We start from the raw sequence: 25251 nt of genomic DNA, 5'->3' as shown, positions 1-25251 counted from the left end.
AGATTGAAGATAATAAAGGAGAGAATAAAACCCATATAAACAAAGAACAAATTAAAAAAAACAAAAGCATAAATACAAAATTGCAATTATACATAGGAATTGTTATGATATTGACATGATTGTGGACCCTTAATTGCTTAAAACAAGATATGAAAAAATCAATTGTCATTTATTATTTGACTCTTCAACACAATAATTCAAGATACAGCTTTCCAATTAATTAATTAATTAATTAATTAATATATAATTAGATCTTGTGTTGCATCTGAATGCTATATTTATGGTATGTGCTTCCAAAAACCTTACAACTATAAATATAGTGATATGTCTCTTAGATTGAATTTAATCATTGTAGGTTTGCTATTTAATCTATTATTAATTTTTAAGCATCTTTTTATTTTGTAATATGTAAGAAAAGACTCACGCTCAGTTGTTATATATTTACTACTACTTGTTTAAATTGTTGAGTTGGGAGTCCAATCAAACTTAATTATTCATTTCTTAATTATTTCTTCGTATGATACAATTTTATATTTCTTAAAAATATTATTATTAAAACAACCGTTGCAATTTAAATTTTATATGTGTTGTGCCAAGAAGATTTAAATAGATTAGTGATATTTTGATCATTTAGAATCTCATATAAGGGTATGTATGTGTATGAATTATATAAGAATAAAAACTTTATTAAAATTACTATCATATAATTTTTTTGAATTTAAGAAATTATTTTTTTACTTTTTTACAATAATAATAATAATAAATAATTATATTTTAAAAATATTTTATGAAAGATGAACTTTCAAGATCAATATTCGGTGAACACCACTCATTTTCATTTGGTAAAAAATTATAATTATAATTAAAAAAAAAAAAATAGTTTAAGCCCCAATATAAAAAGTGTTCCACAATACTATGAAAGGAAAAATTATTTCTACATATTATAACGAAAAAATAAATTGTTGGATTCTCTTCGCCAACAATTTGAGAGAAGTATTAGTTACCACATACTTGGAAGCCATCTAATTAATTCCTCTGCAACTTTAATTATTGCAAACAAAAATCCATTCCTCTACAATAAAATTGACACAAACAATTTTGCTTCTCCAAATAATGCGGTAAGTTAATAGTAGAATTGCTTACAACTTCACTTACGCAACATTAAAAAAAAAAAAAAAAGAGAAGCAACTGTATACATGTCACAATCCTATCAATTTCTAGGTATATGGGTGATATTCACTGACTCTACACCCAATTGCTATGTCGCATATCTCTTGTAATGAATGGCAACCAGTAAATTTGGAAAGAAAAAAAAAAGAAGAGTGTTGACCTGGATTCCTCACCCGGTCACTCCAAGCTCCAATTCGGCCATTTACATCTTCAGTTTTCGTACTGTAATACTGACATCCCCGAGTGCGATCCTTGAAGTGCTGCAGCCAGTGGTTTATACCCAGAAGCCTCATCACAGATGGTTTATGCTCCACAAGGCTTGTCACAAATGGTTTAATTTGATTAGATGGTGCCTCTGACAGGTAACTAGCTGCTAAAATGACATCCAACTTGTCCCAGCATTCTCATCAGCCAACATTTATGCACGGCAAATTTGGAGGTTCACTGCTAACTAAATTTGCCCATAAATTAGCGAGTGTGAGAAAGCAATGCTCTCCATTCCAGATTACTGTTTTCATTCCTGGTTCAAGGAAATCAAGACAAATAAAAAAAAGAAATTAATTGACCAACCTAGATTATAAGCTCTATGTGTTCATGTCAACATCTTGTAGCGTGTAAAATGGCTCCAAAAGGGGCCAACAATCAGCAATTACTAAATGTTACAATAAATAACTTAATATATTGGCTAATTTGGATTATGCAGATAAAAATTTCAGCCACGCATAATCCATAACCAACTTGGAGGAAAAGACTTCTTAGTCCTTTCTGTGGCCTAGCCTAATCCTATGCCTAAAGAATACATATCATGCTTACCTGGCACTATTCCGGTAGTTAAACCTGACAGTTGACAGATACGGCCTTGTCCAGAGACAACATGATTATAAAGTGTGTAGGAATCAAGATCATGGATATACTTGATAGATTCTAGCAATGTCTTCAGACTTTCATGATATTCAAAATCAGGTGAATTCAAAATGCCATGCAGAGCTTCTTCAAGTCCTGAACTTGACCATAGGGAAGAACACTCGCTTAGAAGAGTAAATATGCCCATGGGATCTGTTGAACTTGCTAATATCCATGGCTTATAAAGTGTCGCTGAGGATTGAAGAACTTCAACAACTCTGTAAATTTCACCAAGGGCAAGGACATACTTCTTGCCTGCAGTCAGCCAAAACATCAGAAAGGTTACACGCCAAAAAATGCATGCCATCATCATGAAATTAACTGTATATGCATGATGCTAACACGTACCTTGAGGTTTAGATAATATTTGGTCATGGACGTTCTCTTTCAATGACTGTTTCCAGATGAAGGCGCCATGCCTCAGTTCTTGTGCACAAACAGACAGCATTTTAGACCATGCAGAAATATGTCTAGATTGCTCCTCCCTTGGTACTGATGTTAAAATTTTTAGTGTCAAGGCCACATATTTGAGGAGTGCAAGTGCTGATCTCAAATCACTCTCTGCCTATAAATACATAAATGTCAGAATTCTTTGTAGAATAAAATCAAACCACTAAACAAGCAAAATAGTTCCATAAGACACTGGTTGTTAGCCGTGTCTATAAACAAGTTTCTTTTCAATGATCAGCAAATACCTACTCTTTTTCTGGAGCCTAGATGAGCCATAGGCATAAGAATTCACCATGTGCAGTATACATTCCCTACTGCAGTAGATCTTTTAAGAAATATATAACAGGTTGATCTGCTACAAGGTTTTTACTTAATGTAAAATACTGGTGCAGTAAAATTGTACTAGAAAGCTAAAAAATGCTAGATGCTGCAAACACAATCACAGATAATTATAGATTATAATATTTCAAAATTGAATAGCCAACTTATTGCATTAGTGACAAAAGAAAATGATGACTCAAAAATTCATGAATTGTATGATAAATGTTCCTTTCATAATAAATTAAAGCACAATACGTACTAGTGACAATTTCTTTGTTAAATGACAGTCTGACTCAAAACCTTGGAACTCAGGCTCCTGCAAAACTTCAACGAACATATTGAGGCATATATTTCCTGGTGAGCGACTCTCTGAGTGGACTTCACAAGAGAAAATACTATCTTGGTGCAGTTCATTATCAAGATCCTGTAAAAGAAAAGATGAAAATGTTATAAGCCCAAATATTCTCATTCAGTAACTGCCCAAGAAATCACTAGATTTCTACGAAACATGGTAACACAAGCATCAGAATATTGAAATCAGATGGAAATGGGACATGGAATCAGCTCTCATTCAGCACTGTAAATCTATTTAGGTGGCACAAATCCAAATGAACAGATGCGAAGTGAGAATTCATTGCTAGTTATTGAGTGCTGGAGGCTCATGCAAATATTTTCTCATGAAGATAAGTAATCAGATTACAATATTTTTCTAACAATTAATTCCTTGAATTTTTTGCCAGAGTGCCTTAGGAAATAGAATAGCAAACAAGAGCTTGTCGTCACAATAATGAGAATGGCAAAAGACACAGGAGACCAAGTATAAGAACAAACCTGTATTTCTTTATCAAAAGCTTGCACTTTTGCATCTTCACCATTAAGAGCAGCATCACTTTGAGTTTTCTATCAGAAAGCAGATCTCAAAATTTAATGTCATTAGTGATGTAGAACGAGGAAATATAGATCAAGAGAAACTAATTCTCAAGAATAAAGAGGGTAGAGAAACAAATTCTCACAATTGAAGAGAAACAAATTCTCAACAAAAAATTTATTTATTCTCAATAATAATCATAATATTCAAAAGCTAATAGTAATATAAAAAAAACTAGGAATATTTATAAAGTTTAAATCAGAATCACATTAGGATACAGAAACCCAATTTTAATTCTAATTAGGAATACTAAATTAAATAAACTAGGACATACTAATAAGTCTCAACTCAACTCAACTCAACTAATAATAATAAAATTCCTAAATATTAAAACTCTAAATTAAACTTCCTAATTCTACAATAAAAATAATTCCTAAATATATCCTAATTTGATTATCCTTCTTATGCTGCATCAATTAGTGATTCAACTTTCAATTGTGGAGCAGGGAGGAAGAGGTTGGGCAGTCAACTAACCTTTAGATTTTCCAGATGGCAGAGTGCAACGTAGTGCAGTTCATCCTTCAATTTGGAAAAGAATTCCACATAATCATTTAGCTCTATTTTGGTAGAATATTTTGCATGACACTCGTGAAGACCATGAACAGAGGTCTGGTCTTCAGCTCTGGCTCCTGTAGAGGCATCTTGAAATTCCCAGGAATCATCATCAAAATCATGATTAGCATTTGTCAAATTAGAGGACATCACAGTTTTGGTGAAATCCAATTCATTTTCACTCAGACTTTGTTCATGATTAACTAAATGACTCTGCTCAGCTTGACTGTATAAATTCGATATAAGATCATTGATAGAAATATTAAAATGGGGACTCTTAATGCCAACTCTTTGATCAGAGGTGGACTTCTGAGTTGAAATATCTTGATGGATCACAGGATCATCCGCTTCTGTTTCTTCATCACCAAAAAGGGACAGGGGCAGGGCTCCTTTGAGGTTGTCTGCCCTTACCTTGTTTCCCTGGGCATAAAGAAGGAAATTCATCATGGAAAGAACAAAATTTTCACGTTCCACCAATGAACTTCACTTTGTCAGTGTCATGCATCGAATCAACCACAATTAGTTGGTAAATACGAATAGATAATCTCAAAATGGAGACCTACTAAATTCGATGAATAACAAAAAACAGTGGGAAAATAATTGGTAACTTCTCATGTTTTAGATGGTTAATATATGCATTTTAGAACAGAACAATATGCATGTGATTTGCTCGTAAATGCAAGGGACAATTTAATGAATTTCACTGGCTAGAAATCTATCAAAACAGTAAGCATACGTAATGAGTTACCCACCTGGACATCATCATCAAATACCAAGGCTTCCACAGCAAGAGAAACTTCAGCAACCTTGGGCTCTTCCTGCAAGAAAAATAAACTTTTAGTTGAAAATTCTAGAAAGTCAATGTTGATAAAGAAAACAAGTTATATTAACTCATCACCTTATCCTTTGATCCAGCTTCTGAAAATGCATCCTTAAATGCCCAGGAGTTTTCATCAGAACCAACTTTTGCATCAACTTGGGGATAATGCAACTTGTCTTTCATATCATTCTCCATTTTTTTATAGCTTGAATAGAAATCAAATCCAAAGTTCGATTGACCATGTACACCATTGCCAAAACCAAATGTGTAAAGTGCTCCATTGAAATTTTCTTGCATTCTCCCATCACCCTAAAAATTACAAAATGTCAAAAAACTCATAACCAAATGAAGATGCTTAACATTTTTACATATACATGTTCAAATGGTCCTCATCAAGCGATTACATAGCAAACAGAACAATAAAAAAAAAGGAAGTGAACTATTTCTTAGCGCATGTACACACCCACCCACCCACCCATACAGAGGAAAATATCACCTGAATGTCCTCGTCTATCATCAGTTTTTGACTCTCAAATCTCAATCTTCATAATAAAGAAGACTTTAGTCTATTGTATAATTTGCAAAACAGTGAAAGAACAATAAACAGTCTAAGCTCACGCTAGAGTAGCCGCTCAGAAAATGGAGAAATCATATTACGAAAAGTCAATCTTAGACATTTCATTGTTAATTAGGTCCGAGAAAACCAAATGAGACTAACTATATCATCTTAAGCAGAAAGTTTACTCAAAGATAGTAAAATATAAAACTCAATTGATAATCTTAACTTTATACTTTTAGGAAACCAACAGAGAGCAAAATAAACTGAATATCTAACAAATCATTAGAACTGGGCTTGTACCTTAGTATTCTCATCTCCAAGCCTGGATCCTGATTCTACAGTCTTGAATTCCCATCCATCATTGCACCCAAGATCATAATTTTCATCAAATAAATCCAAATTCACTTGCTTTTTGTCCAAATTCACCCCATTTAATTTTGAATTTGAACCTTCATCCAAACTCAATGTGTTCCAGCTGGAATTAGTCACATTAGAATTCACTGCTGGCCCATTTTCAGTCCTCATCTGAAGAAATTGAATAATATTGTTACAAATAGACTGCAGATTAGAGACCTATAGCTCCCTTACTGCATCTTTCAGATTGCTTATAAAATTATAAATTACATATGAAGCAGGAATGAAAAATGAAAGCAAAATAAAAATTATAAATTTAGGTACATTCTTTGCCAGCAGAATAAACAAAGGCTTCCACTAAACTGACACTAAAACACTGTTAGTTTTATTATCAGAATTTATATCTCCTCAGTTTTCTCAGCAATCAAAAAGAAGGTACAAACAACAAATTCAAAGGTCAACAAAATCACAAGAATCACACATTTACCTTAAAATCTCTGAACTGCAATTCTGGTTCTGCACCCTTGAAGGCCCATCCATCAGCATCACTAGAATCCTTCTTTCCATCAATTAAGTTTGCAATAAACTGTTTCCCATCTAATTTCACGTCACTTGGATTCAACCCACTGGAATCTGAACTTAACACATCCCAGCTTAAACTAGTCCTATTAAAATTCAAGGTTGGCATAGGTTCAGTCTTGATCTGGCCATCCTACCAATAATGTCACCAAATCAGCAATCAGAACCAAGAAGCATAATAATCCTATTGCTCCATTTGTTTACAGAGACATAAATGAAAGTTAGGAAATCTGTTCATTGTTTTCTAAGAATGCAAGGGCCTGTTTACTTGTAGAGAACTGAGATAGTTTTCTAGAAAAATTTTCTAAGAAAATTGGAAAATAGAGTTTCGTGTTCACATGTACCAGTTTTCCAAATGGAGAACTGGAAAACAGTTTTCCAGTTTTCCAAAATTTAACTAAGATTTGCAACTGTTTTCCTTTATAACAAATATTCTATTTTCTAACTGTTTTCCAAATGCAAAATTATGACTTTTTTATAATCAAAATTATGCTACAACTTTTTAATTTCTAAAATTGAATAATTATTTAGAAAAATATTTATTTACAATGATAAAAAATTAATCATATTATTATAAAATAAATGAATAATACATATTAAAAAATTTTAAAAATAAAATAAGTTTTAAATATGTTTTTAAATTGATTTTTTTTAATTATAAAAAATATGAAGATTTTTTTTATTTTTTTTAAATTACAAAATCATTTTCTATTATTTACAGGTGACCACATTTCCTATATTTTCCCTTATTTTATATAGAAAATGAGAAAATGAAAAACAAAAAACTGTTTTTCACAATTAGACAGACCCTAAAGTTTTTTGATCTAAAGATCAATTGAACAGCATAGTTTTTTCTTTTTTACCTTCTCATCTCCAGCCTGGGGCTTGGAATCCGCACCCTTGAATTCCCATCCATCATTATCCCCATCACCATCATCAAAAACTTCACTAATTTCACCAACCAAACCCGGATTCATAGAATTTATACTTGAATTAACACTACTGAAATTTGAGTTCAACCCATTAAAATCCCAGCTCAATTTATTCCAACTTGAGTTGAATCCATTGAGATTAGATACTGGCCCATTCTCAGTCTTGATTTGGTTCGCCTGACTCAATAAATTTGCAAAGAACAAATAATTAGACCAATGTCCATTTTCAAATTCCCTAAAGAAGAAGAGAAAAGCATAAATGATTTTTAAAATCTAAAATACTGTTTAAAAAAAAAGGAGCAGCGTCAATAAACTTCACTAGTAGCTTACTTAACATCAATGGTAAAGACATAGGAACCAGAGCAGTTTTTTCTCATACTCTCAACAACCAAACAAGGGGGGAAACAATAATATAAAGACTCAAACAAAAAATACAAGAATATTTTTTACCTCAGAAATCTCATCACCCATTGAAGTTTTGGGCTGTGCATCCTTGAACTCCCAACCATCTTCATCACCATCATCAACTTCTCTATTTTCATCAACCAGACCCATATTTATTGAAGTTGCACTTGAATTAACACCATTAACATTCATGTCCCACCCATTAAGATCCAAGCTCAATTCATTCAAATTTAGATTGAATCCATTAATATTAGGTGCTGGCTCATTCTTAGTCTTGATTTGGTTTGCCTGGATCAAGAAATTTGCAAAGAATGAATCATTAACCAATGCCCATGTTCAAAACTCCCATGAAAAGCAGGACAGAAGCACAAATAGTTGTTTTAATTCTAAATACTGTGAAAATAAGGAGCAGCGTCAAATTAGAGTAGAAGTAACAACCGAGAGACTCGAACACTGGATCAAAATTACAAGAATCACATATTTAATCTAATTGACATCAATGTCAAAGGACGTAGGAACCAAAACAGTTTTTCCTCATTCTCTCAGCAACCAAACAATAGTAGAAGTAACATTCAATCAAAATTACAAGAATCACAATTTTTACCTTAGAAATCTCATGAGTTTTGGGTTGTGAATCCTTGAACTCCCACCCATCATCATCATCATCACCATCACCATCACCATCACCATCACCATCATCAAACTTCCCATTGTCAGCAACCGGAACAGAATTAGCTCCATTTGCGCTCGATTTTGCCTCTTTTGTAACCGAATTCGCCTCATCTTTGTTTGAATTCCTTACGTTTGTATTCAAATTCAATGTATCCCAATCCAAATTCAACAACTGTGAATTCAATTTCAGCTCATCGTTACCATTCTCGTTCAAATCATTGGCATTCGAATATATCCAATTCGCACTAGAATCTGATGAGCGTGCATTCGAATTAGGTTCGACTGCACCTAAATTCAGAAAACTTATATTCAAATCTGAATTTTTTGCGTTCTTATTCGTTTTGTCTACAGAATTCGATCCTTTCAAATCTAGTAAATACTCAATTTTATGATCACTCTGTTTATATAAATTAGCAACCAAATCATTCACATTTAAACCCGATCCCTTCTTTACAGAATCAACATTTTTCCTAGAGAAAAAGCTAGCGCCACCATCGCCAAAAGATGGATCGCCCGCACCTGATTCTTCATCTTCCTCTAATTCCCCGAAGATCGAAAGAGGCAAAGCTCCTTTTGGCTTCTCCCATTGAGCCATGCCCGAGTTAACCCGACCAGGTGCTGATCCAGGCTGGTTGGGTTCCGAATCATTGTTTTTCACTTTTTGATCTGTAGAAAATCCGAACGGGTCAAGGGGCTTCGAGATTTTGGGGAGCGATAGGGCGTGGGATAGTCCACCGGAGTTGACGAAATCTCCCCAGTCTTCGTCATCGTTGGTCGCAGCAGCTGAATCTCGACCGTTCATAAGAATGGGATTGGAACGGACGGTATGATCGAATGGCGCGAACTTGAAATCGCCGAAGCCATCATCATCGGCGTCCAACATCATTGAAAGCTGGAAAATGCTGTGTTTGAGGTTTTGCTCCTTTGGTTTCTGTTTTCGGTGCGAAGTGCGCGCGCGTCAAGTTTATGGGCGCCTGTGTTCTGTTTAGTTTAGTTTTTTCATGAACAGGTTCGGAAAGTACATGGGTTGAATTTGCATTGGCCTGGGACCTGGGTCCTGGGTCCTGGGTCCAAGCTCCACCGCATTTTACTTGACCCGTTTCTTGTCCTTCTTCGCTCTTTCTAATCATTTCTTGGCTTTTTATGGCCCCTTTTATGGGATTGCGCTTCGTTCCCCTCTCTCTCTCTCTAAAAAACGTGCAAAATTTCTCTTAAATATATTTATTTTTATAATTATTACGTAACACTTAATATATAAAAATTATTATTTATAATTAAAATAATAATAATAATAATTATGAAGCATTTAATTTTTTAATTATTTATTATTATTATCTTAATTTTTATAATTAAATAATTAAAAATTTTATTTATTATTATATTTTTATAAATTTCTTATCTATTATTTTAATATTTCATTTTATCATGAAAAAATTTAAAAATTTTATATCTTAAAATAATAAAAATAATTTAAAATTATATCAAAAAACTTAAAAGTTTTTTTTCTTTCTTTTTGATATATTAATAAATTTAATATATATATATATATATATATTAATCAGTATAATCCGCAAACAATTTTAATTTATTTATTATTTAATTCGATTTTTTTATCTAATACAATATTCGATGTATTAAAAATTTTTAATTTATTTAATTTTTAAAATTTTTAATTTATTTAATTTATTTATTTTTCAAAATTGAACTTTACTAAGGGATCGATACTTATATATATAGCATATCTTTGTTGAACGAAGAGATTATAATCCGCTTTTGGTTTGGCTTTTGCAGTCTAATTAGAAATTAAAAATTTTAAAGAATTTAATTTAATTGAATTTTTTTTCAATTTTAATTTTAAAAAATAATAAATAAAAAATTTAATTCTTTTAATATAACAAATAATTTAACATTATTCTAAAAAAACAAATAATTTAACATTTTAACTTGAAAATAATTATTTATTTTAAAAAGAATAAAAATAAAGTTAAAAATTATATAATTATGTGAGATTTAATTCAATTCTTTGGAATTGGAGATGCTGACCTACAACGAGTCAGAGAGAATCTGACCCCATGGTTTAGTAAGACAGCTTTGCCACCCACTGAATCTGGCGGCACCGACATTCCCACTTGATTATTTAATTGCCTTAGAATTAATCTTTTTTATTTAAAAAAAATATTATCCTATTAATTAGTGCAGTGAATAGAATCTCATTTCCATCTTCTGCTGCATAAATTACCTCCAACTAGTTCCGACAAACAGAAGTGTGCAATGACTCTGCTTCAACTCAACCTTACATTAGCCACGTCTCTGGAATGACTCAGACATTACGGACACCCATTACAAATATCTTATAGTATATACCCGAATTACCAACCAAGAAATGGACATTTGATGGGAAATCCATTGCATTACAGTGGAGAGAGACAAGACAATGTCCAGAAGATATTGAACCTGACAAGCCTAATGCAAAATATTGAAGCACTTAATAAACTAGCACATAAACCAGCATCCCCACTAACAGACACACCAAGCAATGACCAAAACCAACCGTGGACATCAAACTGGTTGCCCCGGCGAAGCTACCCGATGGGGTGTCCGTACTCAAAACAACAACCATCCAATCATCCTCAGACCCGAGTCCTGCCCCTGTAAACCTTGAGTCATTTAAGTACTTGGCTAATTGGGTGCGTGTATAATTGGTAAGCACCAGAGTTGGAACCAATTTGGGCACGCAAACAGGCAAAACCGCACCATCTTTGGTGCTGTTAATGTCAATGCCACACTTCGATAGTAGGCCAGAGTAATTATCTAATTGAACAGAGGTGGCACCGGCACTTCCATTGCATGGTTGGTTCTCTAATTTGTCAGCAATTTTGTGCGCCAGACAACCTGCGTTTTCATTCCTGGACAGAGGTGGAAGGCGCAACGATGTCCTATAACTGTTTAGACCTTGAAGAACATTGTGTTCATCCTTGTCTGCGGAAGGTTGCAAGAGAGATTTGAGTTTGAACCTCTTTTTTTTTTTTTTTTTAATCTACGAAGGAAATTTTTCGTAAGTAATTAATTATGTGATAGCGAGAGTAGGCACGTACCATCACAGAGCACAGATGAAGAAAGCAAGAAAATAGCATGAAGCAGAACAAAGAGGAAGAGCTTGATGAGTTTCAGAGAGGCCATATCTCTATATAGCTGATCTTACAATTTTTCGATGCCAAGAGAACATCTCTTTTAAAATTGATGAAGGAGATGGGTTTCTTTGAAGTTTGTATATAGGTGCAAGGTTTAGTTTGAATATACTTGTTCTTTCTCCTTGTGTAAATTTGCCTGGAACTAGAAGGGTTCATGGCTCCAGGCCCAGGTGCCTTTTATGTGTTTATTACACATTCCAACTGTGGCTGCTAAACCGACAGCTATAAACTGGTTACACCTGCACGTGGCAGCCATGCAAGTTTTGGTGGACCTTTGTACATTTGCCTAAATTTCCAAATCCTAATACATGCACCCCAATTTAACATTACTGAATAATTCACGCAATTTGTGGGAATCAATTTCTGGTTAATTTAGCCGATATTGAACTTGTTGAGATAGAATTACAGATCGCTTATACAATCAGCGACGCAAAGCAACTCAGTAATCTTCGTTGGTAATTCGTTTTAGGGACGCTGTAAGTTTCGCAGGCAAAACTTACAGATTTCATATTAGACTCGATCAAAAAAATAAACACGTCATTGGTTATTCTTATCTCCCATAAGTTCAGCATACTGTATACATATATATATATATATATATATATATATATATATATATATTAAAAATAAAAAAAATTATAGTCAATTAAATAAATATGCACCATAATACAACTAATATAAAAAAATATTTGAAATTGTTCACATCAATTTCACAGAAATTTAGTGCTCTTTTAACTCATAATTATTGATGGATGATGATTTAGAGTCTTTCTCCTCGATCAAAACATCATTTTCTAATAGGCATAATTACCACCAGGCCAAATGCACTTCAGCAAAAAGAAGCAACCCAACAGGAAAGACACCAAGCAATAACCAAAATCAACCTTGGAAACCAAACTATTTGCTCCTGCAGAGTGCCCAGCTTCTGTGGTGGGAATCAAACTATGGCCTCCTGCAAAGTCCCCTCCTGTTGTTGTGCTTGAAGTGAAGCTGTTTACTCCAGCAGCTGTGAAGCTGCCCTCTGGGGTGTTTGTGCTCAGGATCACAACCATCCAGTCATCCTCAGAGGCAATTCCTACTCCAGTGAACTTCAAGTCATTTATGTAGTTTGCATTCTGGGTTTGTGTATAATCGGCAAGTACAAGAGTTGGAACCAATTTGGGCACACAAACGGGCAAAACTGCACCATCTCTAATGTGGGTGACGTTAACTCCACAGTATAGTAGTAGGTCTGGGTAGTTTGCTAATTGCATAGAGTTGGCACTTGCAGAACATGTGTTAGAAGAAAGAATACAAGTAATGAAGAAAAGGATTGTGTATTTGTCTGTGTCCCATTTACAGAGATATTACATCTATTTATACATGAGAATATGAACTAATTTGGACAAGAATAATAATTGCAGTAATTATGCTACACAAATCTCCTATAATCATCTTGATTCTTTGTAATTATGTTACACAAATCTCCTATAATCATCTTGATTCTTTGTAATTATGCTAACACCCCCTCAAACTCAAGGTGGTAGCACAAAGCCAACTTGAGTTTGCTTAAGAGATCCTGAAAGCGAGCGGGAGGATGCGTTTTGGTGAATATATCAGCGGTTTGGCTGTCGGAGGAGACAGGAATCAAACATATGGTGCCATGAGCAACATGATGACGTACAAAATGACAATCAATTTCAATGTGTTGGTACGCTCATGAAATACATCATTATGAGAAATCTGTATGGCACTTCTATTATCGCAATGGAGTATTGTGGCAGAAGAATGAGTGACACCCAAATCAGTTAATAACCACCGTAACCAAAGTAATTCAGATGTAGCATCAGCAAGAGCACGATATTCAGATTCTGTGCTAGAACGTGCAACCACATTTTGCTTATTGCTACGCCAAGCGATAAGAGAATTACCCAACAAGAAACAATAACGATTGTAGAGCGACGATCCGCCGATCACCACCAATCAAGATCGAGTAGCGGATAATACTAGGGAGGAGGTAGCGGAAAAGTGCAAACCATGAAAAAGAGTGCCTTTGATATAACGAAGGATTCGAAGTACTGCAGAGAAATGAGTTGAGCGAGGAGCAGACATAAACCGGGTGACGGATGAACAAAGATATGAAATATCAGGTCGAGTAACTGTGAGATAAACAAGACTCCCGACAAGCTTTCGATATAAAGTTGGATAATCAAGAGGAGTGCCTTAAAGAGGTGTAAGTTTGCAATTGAGCTCCAATGGGGTTGATCTTTGTTTTGCTATCGATGATGCTGCTCGAGAAAGTAAGTCGGATGCATACTTGGCTTGAGATAGATAATAGCCATCAGAATTTTGAGAAACTTCAAGGCCCAAAAAATAGCTGAGAGAACCCAGGTCTTTCATTTCAAAATGTTGATTGAGATAATGTTGTAACTCTAAAATACCAGATGAATCATCTCCTGTTATTATCATATCATCAACATAAAGCGTGAGAAGAACAATACCCTTTGTCGATTCGGCGAGTGAATAATGCAGAATCATGTGGACTAGAGAGAAAACCAAGTTGAGCAAGAGTGGAACTAAATTTGGCAAACCAGGCCCTGGGAGCTTGTTTTAATCCATATAAGGCTCGCCGAAGTTTGCAAACCTTATGAGGAGAATGATAACCAGGAGGAGGATGCATATAAACCTCTTACATTAAATCACCATGAAGAAAAGCATTTTTAACATCCATCCGAAAAGTTTCCATTCTGACTGCAGCAATAGCTAAGAGATCTGCGAATAGATGTTAATCGGGCCCTTTGGAGCAAAAGTTTCCTCATAGTCGATACCATACTCTTGAGTGTACCCTTTGGCTACTAAGCGAGCTTTGTAGCGTTCAATAGTTCCATCAGAACGGGTCTTGATTTTGTAAATCCATTTGCAACCAATAGGAGTCTTGTTTGGTGGAAGATCAACTAAATCCCAAGTATGAGTTTTCTCTAAAGCACAAGTTCATCAGTCATAGCTTGTCGCCAAAGAGGGTCGATGCTTGCCTCACGATAAGAATGAGGCTCATGAAGGGTTGCAATAGTAGAGTAACAATGAAAATCGAGAAAGATAATGAGGAGTTTCTCTTACACGGGTAGAACGACGAAGAGTAGTGCTAGGAGGAGATGCGGTAGCAGTCTGGATCAACAAGCTGGTCTTGATTCAACGAGGCGGTGTAGTTGGGCTAATATTGAGCACATCACAATCACTGGATCGGGACTTGGAAACGACTCTTTGGAGAGTCGGTGAAAAATAGAGAGTCGGATTGACAGAGTGATGAAATTTGGAAAGAGAAGAGAACATAGTATTTTCCCAAAGGTAACATGACGAGAGATCGTAACTTATTAGAAAGCAGGATCCCAACAACGATACCCTTTGTGTTCAATGCCATAACCAAGAAAACAACATAGGCGAGCACGGGGTTCTAATTTGGTATGTTCATGAGGTTGTAAAAGAACAAAAGAAACACATCCAAAAGGTTTAAGGATGGAATAGTCGGAGGTTGTCCAAACAACTTTTCAAAAGGAGATAAATTATGAAGAACCAAGGTAGGAAGGCGATTAATAACATAAACGGCATGAAAAGTCGCTTCTCCCCAAAATTTTTACGGACATGAGGCGAGAAAGAAGAAGAAGACGTCTGAGAATCAAGAATATGGCGATGCTTATGCTCGCTCGCCATTCTGTTGAGAGGTGTGAGGACAAGAACGTTGAACAACGGTGCCTTGTTGACTAAGAAATCAAGCAAAGAAGAATCCCGATATTCCATGGCATTGTCTGCTCGGAGAATTTTAATGTCACAAGAGAATCGAGTTTTAATCATTTTTGCAAATGTGATGTAAATTTGTGATAACTCGGATCGATGTTTCAAAAATATATCCAAGTAAACGAGAATAATCATCAATAAATATTACAAAATAACGAAAACCATTTATTGAAGAAATAGGAGAAGGACCCCAAATGTCGAATGAATTAAACCAAAAGGAGTGTCAAGTAGTATTATTATGGGAAAAAGATAATGCGTTGTTTTGCAAGTGACAATTTAAACAATTAAATGACTCAAACTTAGTAGATCCTAATAATCCACGAGAAATTAAAGGTTGAATTTTCTTGGTAGAAGCATGACCAAGACGAAGATGCCATTGGTGAATGGAGGAATTAGGGATTGTAGGCTCAGACACAAATCTCTGAGGAAGATGTAAAGATGTAAGCTCAAATAATCGACCCACTCTGCGACCCTCCCCAAGAATCTGTCCGCTTTGTGGATCCTGCACTGGACACCATGGTGAGAAAAATAACATTTAGTCCTTTTTCACACAACCGACCAAAGAAATAAGATTGAGTGCCAAATTAGGGATATAATAGGTGTCGGAGATGAAGATTTGAGGTAGACACATGACCGGTATGTGTCATGGTCATATTAGTACAATATGCATTATGGATTTGTGGTAATTAAGATACAGGAATTGCATAAGAAAAGAATTTTATATTAGTGGTCATATGATTACAACATTCAGTGTCAAAAGCCAATAAGAATTACCGAGTGGCGGACATGGCAGCAGGAGAATTAGAAGAGATAACTGTTTGAATAGTGCCTCAAGATCACTCATGGTGATGGCGGTAGAGCCCTCGATGCGACAGCAGTGATGAGAGGAAGATCCGAGCTTTGAGACATTCTTGAATTTAGAATGCCCTCCTTTTGATCTTGGAGGCGTGTGGGACAATGTTCAAGAATATGACCGTAACCATGACAATATCTGCATTTTATGGTAGGACAATATGCAAAAGCATGACCAATTTGATTACAATTCTTACAGAGTTGATTGCCAGATTTCTGATGTGAGGATCGAGTAGTTGCAAGAGCAGCTTCAAATTGAGGAGTTTTATCCAAACCGAGACGAGTCTCTTCAAAAATAATCTCTTGAATAGCAGTTTCCAATGATGGGAGTGGATTTCGATGTAGCAGGGACGCTCGAACGGCCTCATATTCTGATCGAAGAGCCATTAGAACTTGAATGAGATGAAGATGATCTTCACTGATTTTGGCCTGAGATATTTGATTCCAAATAGGTTGGACCTGGGCAAGAAAATCATTCATGATTGACTCGCTTCTTGTTTCAGATTATGAAGAGTAGTCCACAATCGATAATAGTGGGCAAGTCCAGTGGTGCGATATCGATTAGCCAAAAATCCCGATTTCTTTTGCGAGTCATAATTAGCAACCGGATGTGGATGGACGAGACAGAGGTATTGCGAAACGGTGATGATCGATGATTTTACTATCCCAATCCTCAAGGCGACAAAGAAATTTTGCATCGGTTTCATCGTTCTCTCTTGTCGGCACAGTGATATCTCCGGTAACAATACGCCAAAGCTTGCGACCTATCAAAAAACTTTTCATTCCTTGAACCCAAAGATTATAGTTGGAACCAGTCAGAACTGTTGCAATAGGTTTTGAAATATCAGATTTCTCCATTGATAACAAGATGAGGAAAAAAAAATGGTATAATAATAGGTATGAAAGAATGAACCAGAACAGGTTGTAGAGAGAGCAGAGAGACCCCAAAAAACTAGAAATAAAAGTTTTATGGCTCTGATACCATGTTAGAAGAAAGAATACAAGTAATGAAGAAAAGGATTGTGTATTTGTCTGTGTCCCATTTACAGAGATATTACATCTATTTATACATGAGAATATGAACTAATTTGGACAAGAATAATAATTGCTATAATTATGCTACACAAATCTCCTATAATCATGCTGATTGCTGTAATTATGTTACACAAATCTCCTATAATCATGCTGATTGCTGTAATTATGCAACAACATGGTTGGCTCTCTAGTTCTCTTTCGGCAATTTTATCAGCTAGGCAGGACGCCTTTTCATTATTGGAGAAGGGTGGCAGGCCAGAAGACGTCCTGTAGCTGTTTAGGCCTTGAAGAACTATGCCTTCCTCACCTGCAAAAGACACATATAGCTAGCTTCCTGTGTACCAGCCGAGATATATAAGAGAACCCAACAAAAGTGAAAGATATATAAGAGAGAGTACCATCAGAAAGCACAGGTGGAGAAAGCATGAAATGTCATGAAACAGCACGAAGAGGAAGAGGCCGAGTTTGAGAGAGGCCATATATACTAGCTAGCCGAGCAAACCTCACTATATTTTTCGCATTAAGTGAGGATCAGAAAAATAAGATTGTCTGTGAATTTTGTAACACGATCTTTTTCCTTGAATTTGAAGGGTGCTTTATTATGTGTTACAGCTACAAACTGCAGGTACTGGCCCAGCAACTGGCAGCCATGCATGCAAGTTTCAGTGCACCTCATGTGTTGCCTATGCACGCATCCCAAATTGCACATGCATAGGCCCCAAATTACCAACCAAAAAGTATTAGTAATTAAATCATATGTACATATATATTATCATACCTACTCACCAAATTAATATATATATATATATATATATATATATAGAACACTTAAAATTTATATGTATAAATAAAAATAATTACTTATAAATACAAATAAAATTTATAAATCACTAACTATATAGTGAAGACAGTTTAAGAAATTGAGTTGAGGTGGAGGTATACTCGTGAATAAAAATTTAATACTGGTGCTATACATTTGAATTTTCGGAGAACTTCCATTCATTATTGATGTACGTAGAAACTACATATATCACAACACAAAAACAACTACATATAATGCAAACAAACTACATACATAATGCAAAATATGTAGTTGAAGTACATATAAAAGTGCGCACAAATATACATATGAACTGCTTCATATATCAAACATAGTCTGTCACGCAGCACTTTAATTCATACTATAATTGAGATTACACAACACAACTACCAATTTAGTGTAAATTCACCAAATTGGTGATCCAGAGTCTTCTCCTCATGCCTCCTGCAAAGCATTACCCCCAGGCTAAAGCCGCTCCACCATAAACAAGCACCCTCAGCATGAAAGACATCAAGCAATTATGACCAAAACCAATCGTGGAAACCAAACTGTTGGCTCCTGCAAACTGCTCTTTCATGGTCGAAACCAAAACATTGGCTAATGCAAAGTCCCCAGCTTCTGTGGCGTTTTGAGCAGTGTTTGTGCTCAAAATAACCACCATCCAATCACCTTTAGAGCCAAGTCCAGCTTCAGCAAAATTCGAATCATTTATGCACTTGGCGTAGTCGGTGAGTGTGTAATTAGTAAAAACTGTTGTTGGATCCAAATGGGGCACGCAAACAGGCAAGGCAACACCGTCTCTATTGTTTTTCATGTTAATGTTACACTTGGATAACAGTTCAGGAAACTGATGTAGTTGAAGAGGGTTGGATCTGCTGGCCTCATTACATGGTTGGTCGCCAAGTTTCAGAGCCAGTTCACCTGCAAGGCAACCTGTTTCTTTGTTCTCGACGAAAGTTGGAAGGTCTAAAAATGCCCTGTGATAGTTGAGTGATTTGAAAAGATCGACTGCGTCACTTGCATTTACTTCTTGTTGCTGATCACCTGCAGATCCTCGTGACATCGGATCTGAAACCCAATGAATATAAAAAGTTAATTTCATTTGCAAACAAACTAGCAGATCGTGATCTAGCTAGTATGTGTATATATATATATATATATATATATACAACTTTCACAGAGTTTAAGGGTACCATGTGAAATCAAGGCGTCAACCTCAGAGCCGAAGTTACCCCCGGGGGTGTTGGTGCTCAAAATGAGCACCATCCAGTCGTCCTCGGTGGCAAGTCCAGCACCAGTGAACTTGGCGTCAGTCAAGCGTTTGACGTAATGCGAGGCATGCGTATAATTGGAAAGCAGAAGATGTGGAACTAAATTGGGCACGCAAACGGGCATAAATGCACCTTCTCTAGTTTGATTAACTTCAATGTCACAGGATGCTAGGAGGTCAGGGTAGTTCTGCAATTGAGGGGAGCTTGAAGAGCATGGTATGTCCTCTAATACCTGGTCGGCAAATACGTCAGCAAGGCATGCTGCATTTTCGTTAATGGTCAAGGCTGGCAGGCCCATAGATTTCCTGAAACTGTTCAGGCCTTGAAGAATAATATCTTTCGCACCTGCAAAGTAGAGTACCATCACAACTTAATTAGTAAAAAATAAGAAAAATAATAATCGAAAATAAGAGAGTACCATCAGAGAGCACAGGTGAAGAAAGCAAGAAAATGGCAAGAAGCAGCTGAAAGAGGAAGAGCCTGATGAGTTTGAGAGAGGCCATAGGCATAGCTGATCTCATCACCAACTTTCGCACCAAGAACAGATGGGTGTGAAGTTTGAATGGCTGCAGCTTCTTTAAGTAATTGCCTTGAATTTATAGTGGTTATTGGCTTACAGGTTCCAGGTGCCTGTTATGTGTTTATTACATATACAAACTTTGTCTGACAAGTCAACAGCTTTAAACTGGTTGGCCTTGCAAGTGGCAGCCATGCACATGAAAGTTCTTGTTCTCCTTCATCTAGATTGCCTAATGCTGTAACGCGTTCATCCCAAATTATGTGTGAAATGCCTTCCAGTTAGGGGCATAACCCAAAAGGAAAACCTCTACTTATGTGTATCTTCATTATTTAGAAGGTTTATTATCATCCAATCATCCATCTTTAAATAGCATGAGAGTTGAAATGACCATATAACGAGATCAGATGGAATAATTTATTTAAATATATAAAGCAAGTTTATTGTAAATTTAAAGTATAAGATACGTAATGAAATTTATTTATTAAATATATAAATTTTAATTCATAATGAATCGATTTAGATAATAATTTCTGATAGGTTAAAGGCACTCAGATGTATAATTCATTTATACATACATCTGTCATATTATAAAATTTTTTAATGTGCGATTATAGATTATAAGAATCACCTATTTAATAAACTTACATGTAAATCATATATATAAGTAATAATTAAATTATTACTTTTTTATATTATTATATTAATATTTTTTTAATCAATTATATTATATTTATAATTTAAAGAACAAAATAATAAATTACATTTTGTGACTATTACTTTAAAACGTAGGACTATTGTTTTATAATCTATGGTAATTAAATGACCAAATTTTGAATGCAAAACTTAATAATGTAATTTTTTTAATTAAAATTGTTTAATTATTAAATTAAATTTATTTTGAATTTTTATTTATCTCAATAATGATAAACATTTTGTATCATCTGAGAATTACTAAATTTTCTTTTACCATCTAATATTTTCAAAATATTCTTTGATTTACTTTATTTTTTATTTTGTTTATATTCAAGTTCTATTAATCTCGATTATAAAGCAAGAGTATTATAATTACATACTATAAATTTTAATAATTAAATTATATAAAAAAATGTTAGAAATAATTTTAATAAAAAAGTGAAATATTAAAATTTAAATTAGATATAAAAAGTTAATTTCTATTAATATACATAGCACAAGCATTTAACTAGTTATAAAATGTGGTAGTGATTCTATATATGCAATCTTATATAAAATGCAAATCAATAGTAAATAAATGAGTATATATGTAACGGTAAGTCCCAAAAATTTATAACCGCTAAAAAATTATTTTCTTTTTAAAATATCAACAACAATACATTTGTGTATACGTCAATCTATAATTGGTTTGTCATTTTCACATCACATGCTTACGTAGAATAATGGATATATTTTAAAATTTCTGAATGAGGTGATCCCTTTTCTCGGGTAATTATACAGTGATGTTATTTCATGTAGGACATCCTACATAAAATGACAATTCAATAGTGAATGGATATATGGATGAGTGGATTTGCACGAATATATAGATGCATCTCAAAAATTTATAACAACTTATAATTTTTTTTTAAATAATAACGATATTTATATAATTGTCTAATTATATTAAATATTGACATAAAATTAAGGGTGAGTATTCGATTCAAATCGAACCAAATTAAATTGAACCGAATTAAATTATAAAAATTGAATTACATATTTTAGAAATTGAATAGAACGAAAATGGATGAAAAACCGAATTGAACTGAATCACTCTATTTCGGTTTGGTGAAATCCGATCAGTTTTGATTTTTTATTATTTTTTAATTTAGACTTATTTTTAAGTTATTTCATCTAATTTTGACTTTGATTTGAACCTAATAAACATTAATCAATGAAATTAAATAATTTATATATATATATAATTCATAAATTCTCCATAAAAATAAATCAATTCAAAAATCGATTCGGATCGATTTAGTTCGATTTGAATATATAAAATTATTATTCGGTTCAGTTCGATTTAATCGATTTTTTTCTCTTCAAAATCAAACTGAACCAAAATAATTGAAATTTTTATAATATAAAATCAAACTAAAGCAATTAAATTTTAAAACCGAATTAACTCGGTTCAGTTTGATTTTTCAGTTTAAACCGAAATATGTTCACCCCTACATGAAATAACTATTTTATTATATAATTTCTCTTTTCTTTATTTTCCTTAATTTTTATAATTTTTCTTGTAAAATTCAGAATTCTCGCTATGTCAAGATAGAAGTAGATCCCGCAAGAATTGGTTTAAATCCCAATGGAATTTATATTAAAATTGTGGTTGATTTGAATCGTGGTTGAATTGGATAAAAATTAATTAATTTAATTATTAAAGTCAAAATTGAAAAAAGAATTTTCTTTAAATAAATAAAAAATTAAAAATATTAAATTTAATTGAATTTATATTTAATTTAATTAATTAAAATTAAAATTAAAATTGAAATCGAAACCATAAGAGAACCTTAGAGGTTAATTCAGATTCATAACCCCCTAATAAATAGGAATATTCAATTTCATATCAATTTCGAATAAAATAATACTAGCCTAGATAGAATATGAAAATTATATTAAGATTTAATTTTCTAATCACATTTGTATTAAATTAAATGGTTATTAAATAATTAATCAAATTATTAGATATAAATGGACTTTGTTCATTGATATAATTATAATAGTTTTTTTATCATTTAAAATAATTTGTTAGTATTTATTGAGTTTATAAAATCTTAGTGTATGAATTTTTTTTTTTAATAAATTATATTTTTAATTTAAAAGAATCAAATTTTTTTCATTCTATATGTAATATAATTAATAAAAAATTAATTAAATTAAACTGAGGTTAAACAATAATTTTCCATCACTTATAGCTAAATTTGAAAAGATAATATAATTAATGATGAAAGCAAAAATTTTATAGCAATTGTTATTTAAAACAATAAATTTAATTTATTATATCATACACATTAAAATCATAAATTATCAATACAACATATAAATCACAATTAATACATTCAACCAATGTAGCCTAATATAATTAAGCAAGTAAGAGTGTATTTCCTTATTCATGACAAGGCAATGAGTTGAAATCTTCATGCCCCTCGTGGGAATTAATTACCACCATCCCAAAGGCACTTCAGCAAAGACAAGCATCCCCAACAAGAAAGATATCAAGCAATGACCAAAACCAATCATGGAAACCAAACTATTGGCTCCTGCAAAGTCACCTTCTGAGGTGGCTGTGCTCAAAACGGCCACCATCCAATTACCTTTGCAACCGAGTCCAGCTTCAGCAAACTTGGAATCGTTTATGTACTTAGCGAACTGGGTGCGAGTGTAATTAGTAAACACTTCAATTGAATCCAAGTTGGGCACGCAAACAGGCAACACCACACCATCTCTGGAGTGGCTAACGTTAATGCCACACTTGGATAATAAGTCAGTATGGTTGGCTAACTGATACGGGTTGCTGCCACTGGCCTCTTCACATTTTTTCTCCTCTAGATCTTTAGCAACTTCACTTGCCAGACATTCTGCTTCCTTGTTCTTGACGAAAGCTGGGAGGTCTAAGAATGCCCTGTGACAGTTGAGGCATTTCAGAAGATCACCTTCGCCATCTGCAAAATAATTCATTTTAATAAAATAAACATAGAAAAAAGAAAATTAAGAATGCATTCAGATCAATCATAACATAAGTGGGTAGAAGAGAGAGAGAGAGAGAGAGAGAGAGAGAGAATACCGTCACAGTGCACTGGAGAAGAAAGCAAGAAAATGGCAAGAAGAAGGAGGCCAAATTTGAGAAAGGCCATGGATAGCTATCGAGCTAGATTAAAGAACATCTTACATCCTCGCAATTGATGGAGATGAGAATATATATCCACTGTAGGAATAAAGAAAAGATGATGAATTTTAAACTTTGTATAACACAAGCTTCTTTCTTTGGAGTTGAATTGGATTCTTCTCTTTCTTTCTACTTTCCCTAATTCGTTTATTTGCCTTGGATTTGAAGGCTTCTTCCAGATGCCCTGCGCTTTCATTTCTTTCAAAATATCATCTTTCCTTGCTAGCCAGAAGAATCGTTGAATTATAGATCTAACAAATATTAGATAAGGTGAAATTCACATATTAAATAAGTGAGGTTTATTTTTGATGAAGAATAATGATTTTAAGTCTAAATTAATTTCAGTGTAACTTTTATTTTTAAAATAAACTTAATAAATATGAAGATTACATATAAATAAGAAGTCATTCATAATAACTCTATACTTAAATTTATTATGTTTACATAAACATAATATAATTATAAAGTAAAAAAAATATGAAATATTAAATTAATTATTATTCATCAAAATAAAATATATTTATTTATAAATCTCATAATAAGTATAACTATTTAAATTATTATAAATATTATAAAAATATTTTTTATGATATATACTTTTTTGATAATTATTATGAAAGTTTTTTATAATTAAATAATTTTATATTGTATTTAAAGGATAAAAAAATATATCTATATGTCTTCTATATTAAAGCTAAGTAAAGAGAAAGTGAGACTATCTTATTTAGTATTTTATTTTTCTAAGTTTTACGCATTTTGAATTTTTTTTTTTTAAATTTTTCTTCATTTTGATTGAATCAATTCAGATTTTTTAAATTTCAAAATTAATATTATACATACACAATTAATTATAAAAAATGTAATAAATATTCATTCATTGTATATGTCTATTTTTTCATTTTGTAATTATTAATATTATTAATTAATTAATGTTAATTAATATCTATATATCTATCTATATATTTACATTTATATAAAATAAATAAATATTTTTACAAATTTTTCATTTTTCCTTATTTTTTTATTTTTCTTATTTTAATTGGACCAATTGAGATTTTTTTAATTTAAATATTAATATTTATATATGATGAATTATGGACTAATTTTTATGAGTCATCCCTCAACTTTTGAAGTTTTTACACTTCCGTACTTCTACTTTAATTTGTTACTATAAAATCCCTCAATTTTGAAATTTGTTACATTTTAGTCCCTTAATTTTTGAATTTTTACACATTCATCATGTGT

At 33.1% G+C, this 25251-nt stretch overlaps 4 protein-coding genes and 1 pseudogene across 7 annotated transcripts; all 5 read right to left on the bottom strand.

Annotated features, from left to right (window-relative positions):
- Window positions 1-1023: 1023 nt before the first annotated feature.
- On the bottom strand, window positions 1024-9705 carry LOC110644506 (uncharacterized). Of its 4 annotated transcripts, none has more exons than XM_021797317.2 (13): window positions 8578-9700; window positions 8019-8261; window positions 7500-7745; window positions 6545-6760; window positions 6004-6228; window positions 5223-5453; window positions 5077-5142; window positions 4247-4744; window positions 3676-3744; window positions 3104-3268; window positions 2422-2638; window positions 1984-2328; window positions 1024-1690 (listed from the first exon to the last, which is right to left on the bottom strand). In XM_021797317.2, the coding sequence occupies exons 1-13, from the start codon at window positions 9529-9531 to the stop codon at window positions 1578-1580; spliced, it is 3588 nt and encodes a 1195-aa protein (XP_021653009.2). In that variant the 5' UTR covers window positions 9532-9700; the 3' UTR covers window positions 1024-1577. The 4 variants fall into 4 exon arrangements, with proteins under 4 accessions (XP_021653009.2, XP_021653008.2, XP_021653010.2 ...); XM_021797316.2 differs by having other exon boundaries at window positions 6545-6769; window positions 8578-9698; XM_021797318.2 differs by lacking the exon at window positions 7500-7745 and having other exon boundaries at window positions 6545-6769.
- A 1423-nt stretch (window positions 9706-11128) lies between these two features.
- On the bottom strand, window positions 11129-12005 carry LOC110644519 (uncharacterized GPI-anchored protein At3g06035-like). Its single transcript, XM_021797334.2, has 2 exons — window positions 11741-12005; window positions 11129-11624 (listed from the first exon to the last, which is right to left on the bottom strand). The coding sequence occupies exons 1-2, from the start codon at window positions 11823-11825 to the stop codon at window positions 11131-11133; spliced, it is 579 nt and encodes a 192-aa protein (XP_021653026.2). The 5' UTR covers window positions 11826-12005; the 3' UTR covers window positions 11129-11130.
- A 458-nt stretch (window positions 12006-12463) lies between these two features.
- On the bottom strand, window positions 12464-18210 carry LOC110644504 (uncharacterized GPI-anchored protein At3g06035-like; annotated as a pseudogene).
- Window positions 18211-18465: 255 nt separating this feature from the next.
- On the bottom strand, window positions 18466-20171 carry LOC110644520 (uncharacterized). Its single transcript, XM_021797335.2, has 3 exons — window positions 20004-20171; window positions 19508-19930; window positions 18466-19382 (listed from the first exon to the last, which is right to left on the bottom strand). The coding sequence occupies exons 1-3, from the start codon at window positions 20104-20106 to the stop codon at window positions 18769-18771; spliced, it is 1140 nt and encodes a 379-aa protein (XP_021653027.2). The 5' UTR covers window positions 20107-20171; the 3' UTR covers window positions 18466-18768.
- A 2943-nt stretch (window positions 20172-23114) lies between these two features.
- LOC110667473 (uncharacterized GPI-anchored protein At5g19250) lies at window positions 23115-24232 on the bottom strand. Its single transcript, XM_021828325.2, has 2 exons — window positions 23905-24232; window positions 23115-23782 (listed from the first exon to the last, which is right to left on the bottom strand). Exons 1-2 carry the CDS (start codon window positions 23972-23974, stop codon window positions 23280-23282), a joined length of 573 nt encoding a protein of 190 aa, XP_021684017.2. The 5' UTR covers window positions 23975-24232; the 3' UTR covers window positions 23115-23279.
- Between the last annotated feature and the right edge of the window lie 1019 nt (window positions 24233-25251).

Source organism: Hevea brasiliensis, chromosome 5, assembly GCF_030052815.1.
Source record: "Hevea brasiliensis isolate MT/VB/25A 57/8 chromosome 5, ASM3005281v1, whole genome shotgun sequence".
Taxonomy (NCBI): domain Eukaryota; kingdom Viridiplantae; phylum Streptophyta; class Magnoliopsida; order Malpighiales; family Euphorbiaceae; genus Hevea; species Hevea brasiliensis.
Note: the sequence above shows the minus strand (reverse complement) of the source record. Positions and strands in the feature narration are given on the sequence as shown.

Coding starts and splice junctions, on each gene's coding strand:
- LOC110644506 (XM_021797316.2), bottom strand. CDS start 9,531: ATGATGTTGGACGCCGATGATGATGGCTTCGGCGATTTCAAGTTCGCG. Junction 2,639..3,103: donor TAACAAAGAAATTGTCACTA/GTACGTATTGTG, acceptor ATGTATTTATAG/GCAGAGAGTGATTTGAGATC. Junction 1,691..1,983: donor AACTACCGGAATAGTGCCAG/GTAAGCATGATA, acceptor TCCTTGAACCAG/GAATGAAAACAGTAATCTGG.
- LOC110644520 (XM_021797335.2), bottom strand. CDS start 20,106: ATGAGATCAGCTATGCCTATGGCCTCTCTCAAACTCATCAGGCTCTTC. Junction 19,931..20,003: donor TTCACCTGTGCTCTCTGATG/GTACTCTCTTAT, acceptor TCTACTTTGCAG/GTGCGAAAGATATTATTCTT. Junction 19,383..19,507: donor TGACGCCTTGATTTCACATG/GTACCCTTAAAC, acceptor ATTGGGTTTCAG/ATCCGATGTCACGAGGATCT.
- LOC110667473 (XM_021828325.2), bottom strand. CDS start 23,974: ATGGCCTTTCTCAAATTTGGCCTCCTTCTTCTTGCCATTTTCTTGCTT. Junction 23,783..23,904: donor TTCTCCAGTGCACTGTGACG/GTATTCTCTCTC, acceptor ATTATTTTGCAG/ATGGCGAAGGTGATCTTCTG.
- LOC110644519 (XM_021797334.2), bottom strand. CDS start 11,825: ATGGCCTCTCTGAAACTCATCAAGCTCTTCCTCTTTGTTCTGCTTCAT. Junction 11,625..11,740: donor TTCATCTGTGCTCTGTGATG/GTACGTGCCTAC, acceptor AACCTTCCGCAG/ACAAGGATGAACACAATGTT.